The sequence below is a fragment of the Puma concolor genome, chromosome B4 (assembly GCF_028749965.1).
Source record: "Puma concolor isolate L17-30 chromosome B4, mPumCon1.1.hap2, whole genome shotgun sequence".
NCBI lineage: Eukaryota > Metazoa > Chordata > Mammalia > Carnivora > Felidae > Puma > Puma concolor.
In genome coordinates this window covers 93,360,949-93,366,948 of record NC_141673.1, presented here as the reverse complement: position 1 = coordinate 93,366,948, position 6,000 = coordinate 93,360,949, and the positions used below count along the sequence as shown (strand labels likewise).

Genomic DNA, 6,000 nt, shown 5'->3' with positions numbered 1-6,000 from the left:
ATAGACGGCATATGATCACAAGGTCTGGCATTGTAATAAGTGCTCAATAAATGTATAGAAAGGAGGAATGTTAACATACTATTATTTTGATTCTATTGGCACATTAAAACTAAAAATAGCATTTATATTGCTTTTAATGGCTGAACCACCATTGTAAAAAGTTGTAAAATATAGTAATGTTTAGGACCTAATCATTTTGTTGTCATGGAGGCAACACAGACTTTGAAATTACTTTATCAATTGTAATGTATAATGTGTTAATGCAAAAGCATAATAGTTCACCAGAAGAGTCATGATTAGTCTTTATAAATAAAGTACACCCATAATATTCCTAAAGTCACTGCCATGCATATTAATTCTTAAACTAAAATGCATAAGGTGTTCAGGTGAAGAAAACGTGAATACTTTGCTCATAGGATGGGTAGAGTCAAATGTAGTTTCATAGGGCTGTCTCCCAAAGATCAATACTTGAAGAAAATTCTTGTGTACTGCCATAAAATTTCTGAGACTTTTCATGGAGGAGAAGTGTTTCTTCAAGATTACTTCCACTGATGTTCTGGGCATTAAAATGATTTAGATTACAATACCTAAAAAAGAAAGAAAGAAAGCTTTTTTTAGGACCAGATGTAGATGACTTGATAAATCATTTGCTTTCTTCCTGTGCTGTCTACCTTTTATTACGGGTCCATAGATACTGGCACAACAGTGATGATTATTTAAGAGCACTGCGTACCAGAACAGTCTTTATAAAACGACAAAGGGAGTTTCAGGACATGTTAAGTTGTCTCATAAGGACCTTTAGATGGCGCTGTTTTACAACTTGCAATGACTCTGACAGAGCGAGATGGGGGAAAGTCTGAAACCCTATCAACTTTACAGTTTTCATGGAGACCAGGACTCATGAAATACTTCAGATGCACAGGAGATTTGTAAATTCAGTGTTGAACCCATGTAGAAAACACCGTTGTTAAACAATCCATGAATACATTTCTAGAATGCATACCCTATACTCCTGACCCAAGGAACACATGGCTTTCCTGAGTGTCTGTCTTCTAAGTGCCAGGCACCATGCTAGGGCTCTATACCCACCCTCGCTTAGTGAATTCTCACTACAACCCTAGAAGGATGAAATCATCCCCATTTCACAGATAGGGAAACTAAAATTCTAAGAGGTTAAATGACTTCTTTGGGGTTCATATGAATAGTAGTTGGCAGACCCTAGGCTGGGAACTCTCTTATTCAAAATTCTGGCCTTTTCTCCCTGTAGCACACTACTTTTAAAGACACATTATTCTCTTGGGGCACCTGGGTGGCTAAGTCAGTTAAGCGTACGACTCTTGATTTCGGCTCAGGTCACGCTCTCATGGTTTTTGAGTTCAAGCCCCACGTGAGGCTTTTTGCTGTCAGCACAGAGTCTGCTTTGGATCTTCTGTCCCCCCTCTGCTCCTCCCCTGCTCGTGCTCTCTCTCTCTCTCTCTCAAAAATAAATAAATAAACAAACATTAAGAAAAAAGACACAAACACTTCTGAGAAAGTTTTAGGAGGATAGGAATTTCAAACTGCTTTATTCACTGCTGTGTTCCTAGTGCCTGGTGGATAGCACATGCTCAAAAATATTTGTTGAATGAACAAGTGAATATGGGCTATAAGTTCAGTTTTATCAGATACATGTAGGCCTCTGAGGTCAAACATCTACTTCTGATTTGTGAAAGTTTCCAAAGTGAATTTTACCTGCTTTTCCCTCTCAATATATTGCTAAAAGTAACTGTAAGAGAAGAATAATGCTTGAATAAGTGGTCTTTTGTCTCTGATTTATGTTGCTTTCAATAATTATGACAAGTTATGCACAGAAGACTACTGGTATCATTGACAAAGTTGAGGCAATGGTATTAACTTTAAGATGTGTTTTACAGAGGTGCCTTGGTGGCTCAGTTGGTTGAGTGTCTGACTTTGGCTCAGGTCATGATCTTGCAGTTTGTGAGTTCCAGCCCTGCATCAAGCTCTGTGCTAATAGCTCAGAGCCTGCACCCTGCTTTGGATTCTGTGTCTCCCTCTCTTTGCCCCTCTCCTGCTCGCTCTCTCTCTCTCTTTCTCTCTCTCTCTCTCTCAAAAATAAATAAACATTAAAATTTTTTTAAAAAGATATGTTTTACCATACTGGAAGGACAGTGGTGTTGAGATAAAAACAAACACCCTTTTGCCCTCCCTCCCTAAAACATCTGTAATATCTTTTTATTTCAGCATCTAATGTGGGATATATATTTTTATCCAGCACTGTAGAGATGTTTGTGTAATACTTTTCTGCTAGGGAAAGACATTTCATCTACCTACATCCTTCACTCCCAACGTGAAGAGCCTCAGGTATGACATGTTACCATTGCTACTTTTAGATTTGATTGAGGAGGACTCTAAGACAGAGGCAGAGGGCTGTTTGTTTTGTTTTGTTTTGTTTTTGTACAAATGAAAAATAAATCTTGCCTGATATTCATATATAATTCCTAATGGTACTCAGGTGATATCTGAGTGACCCTGGCAAGATTCTTTTTGTTCTAGGACTTAAACTAGGATTGTATCACACTAATATAAAAATCATGGTGGGGGTACCCTCAGGTGCCAACAGAGACCTAAGGTCAGCTGTGTGTTGGTGAAGATGCTGTTTCATAATTAATATGCTGTTCTCAAAACTTTAAGAACAAGAATAACTTGGGACTGTCTTGTTCTTGATAGATTTGTCACTGTTATCTGGCTCTGAACACCATTGGGTTTGGTAAAAATTGAATTGTGATGAAATGTTTATTGCAATCAAACACTGACTCCTAAATAATATGTTTCAATAATACTGTCTCTAGAACACTTGTGTTTTCTCCTGTTTCTTCACATACTTACTGTTTGTTAGTGTTTGACAATCACACAATCAGTATAGAACTAAATCAAAATCATTCATTCCTTACTAGAGACACTGATCTCCTACCATAAGTTCCATATAGTTTCTTGCCTAACTTCTGGCTTGGACCGTCCCGCCCCAATGGGCAATAGATACCCAGGGTAATGTGTGACTTTGCACTAATGTAGTTGGTTTTAGCTGCTTGATCTCTGCTGGCAAATTTTCCACTCTCTTTTCTTCTGATATGTGACACCCATTCTTTCCCGGTGGAGTGGCTGATCGACAGGTGATGGTGGGTATGGTTACTTTCACTGAAGGGATGGGTTTCTTCCCTACCCATCAGAGTCAAGGGGTTGTTATAGAGTAGGTAGAGAGCTCTTCTGTGGCACTTAGAAACAGTATGCTGGTAGGAGAAAGTGTGTGAGCTTTATAAAGATACACACATGGGTTTGAATCCTAGGTGTGTGAACCTAGTCAATTTACTTACCTAGATTCTCACTTTAGTTTTCTTATTTATAAAAAGTGATAAGATTTCTGTAACAGGGAGGTGGTAGAGATTACATGAGGTTATGTGTGTGTGTGTGTGTGTTGCATACTGACCAAGATAGGAGTGCTTAACACTTGGAAAATTAATTTCCTCCCTTCTTGCTTTGTTTTATCCTGTCTCTATTTTTCCCCCTGTCCTCAAAAAGTAAACAGAAAAAAAGGAAAAGAAAATGTGGGGAAATAGAGGATTTGCTAAGAATCAGATTTATTTCTCAATAAATCTTCTATTATCACTTAGTCCCTTCCCACTTTTGGTTCCTCCAATATTTGGTGCTTTGTACCATTTTATTCTTGTCTCCTTCTCTGTACCCCACTCCACCATCTGTCACTTCTTTGTAGTAACTCACTTGTTCAACAATCACAGAGAAAGAATCACACTTAAATAATTGAATTTGAGTACTAAATAATAGCTCATATAGACTGGTACTTTGCTGTCTTCAGTTTTTGTTTTTTTTTTTTTTCTAGTGCCTGGAACAATGCTTAGTATATTGAATGAATGAGTGAATGAATGAATGAATGAGTAAATCCCCGAGCTAATAGAGTCTGGTTCCAGTGCTAGTTCTTCCATAAATTCAGCCCATAATCCTGGTCATTTTTGCCACACCTCTGCATGAGTCTAGAAGAAGAATTAAAAAGGAGGAAGAAGGAGGCATAAGGCAAAGCATGAGGTCATTATTATTACTATTGCTAACACTTTTGAGCATTTACTCATCCTCACAGCAATTTTACGGCACAATTGCTATTCTTACTGTTTTCACTTTACAAATGAAAAAAATGGGCTTAACAAAGTTAAATAGCTTGCTGAAGTTTCTACAGCCAAGTAGTGGAAGTGGATTCAACTGGGCTGACTAAAAAAATTACCTTTCAAACTACTTTATGAAAAGACAAAGGTCAGATCTTACAGTGGGAGAAGATGTAAGAAGTGTAGGGTTTATGAGAACTGGAAGATGAGCACCACTTATGTGTTTGGAGGCAACGAATGGAGGGGAAAGAGGCTTTGCCTTCACCTTCGGTTTTCATCGATGACTCTATTTTGCTCCAAAACTGAGGCTATTCCCCTTGGATCCTTCTGCAAGACTCTTTGATATTCTAATTTGGCTTTCAACCCAAGAATGAGATAGGTATTTACATTGTGGAGGATCAATTCAACAACTTATATACTTTGGAAGGTAAGAAATATAAAAATTCAGGGAGCCATTAAAACTTTTGATTTTGTCATTAATTCTGCCTTGCATGAAATTTAAGTGCCTCTCTTTTATACTGAACCATAAGCTCCGTGAGAGCAGGAACATAATGGCAGTAAACATTTATTGACTTACTGACTTTGTGTCCTTCTAGTTTACTATCGCATGTAGTACCTATTGCATGACTGGTGTTCCAACAGAGATTTATTCAATGAATGAAAGAATGATTTAGGCAAGGGAGAAGTGACAGTGATGAGATAAAATATGACTAAATAGATAAGTGAATAGAGGGAAGTGAGAAAAATAAAGATCTCTGTAGTTGACACAACATGACAGGTACTGTGCTCAGCCCTTTACCAAAATTCATATGCCTAAAGCCCACAAGATGTTGGTTTTCTTGATTTTATTTTACAAATATAAGAACAGAGGCTCAGAGAAGTTAGACAATTTGCTCAAAACTACACAGTCCTCCAAAAATACGTCAGTGAGAGAGAGAGGTGGGCTGGCAATGGATGGATGGTAGATGATACATAATAAGCCACTGACTGGTCTCAGGTGACTGACTAAATGATTTTGCAGTTTGTTATTGACCTTGAAATGGTCACTGCTGATTGAAAGGCCTGAATGGAATCCAAATCTTAAGCATCATTAGATTTCTAGCTATTTGTTTAATGATATTTGCTTTTAATGATAATGACTCATTCATTCTTATTATCAATATGGTTATTTCTAATTCTAAAGTGGTGCTATATAGTGGAGAAAACATATCTTCTTTCAGAACATGTTTTACAATCGAGTAAAGCACTATTTTATTATAAGGATCAATGGCAAAAGTGAAGTCTAAATTGAAATTTCTTGCTCTGAATAATCTGTTAAATTTCTCTAATATGCTAATTTGTCCAGTCATGGCATACAGGATTCCCGTTGGCTCAGTGATAGTTCCCAGATCAATATTTCATGGACTCAGAAATTGCTCATCTTACCACAAACTTACCTTTGTGAAACACTCCAGAATCCCAGGACGTTCAACAACGTTAATGATGCCAAAAAGAAGAAGAAGCTTTCTAAATTGCCTTTGTTTAATGTGTTTGGAAACCAATTGCCTGTTTGGAACAAAAGTAATTGTTATTCAACTGCAGAGTTGTAAGTTTCTGTGAATATTTTATCATTCCACTATTCATAGAGATTTATTCACTTCAATAATATCTACAAAGCAAAAAAGCTCATCTGAAACTCATTGTCAAGACTCGTTTAATTCTGTAATTAATGGTAAAATAACAAGCAAAGTACCACAAATATTTTGAAGGTCAAAAAAACCTTAATTTGTATAACGCAATATAGGTTCAGAAGAACTGGGCTATAAAAGTAACCCTGATTATGCTAACT

General features: G+C 37.0%; 1 protein-coding gene across 2 annotated transcripts in view; it reads right to left on the bottom strand.

Annotated features, from left to right (window-relative positions):
* Positions 1–218: 218 nt before the first annotated feature.
* SLC15A5 (solute carrier family 15 member 5) overlaps positions 219–6,000 on the bottom strand; it is an 86,883-nt gene continuing 81,101 nt past the window's right edge. For both annotated transcript variants that reach the window (XM_025930801.2, XM_086711840.1), the window contains 2 exons: positions 5,609–5,717; positions 219–587 (listed from right to left, as the gene is read on the bottom strand). In XM_025930801.2, the coding sequence (XP_025786586.1) occupies positions 440–587; positions 5,609–5,717 (257 nt within the window). In that variant the 3' untranslated portion in view covers positions 219–439. The remainder of the gene's footprint in view (positions 588–5,608; positions 5,718–6,000) is intronic.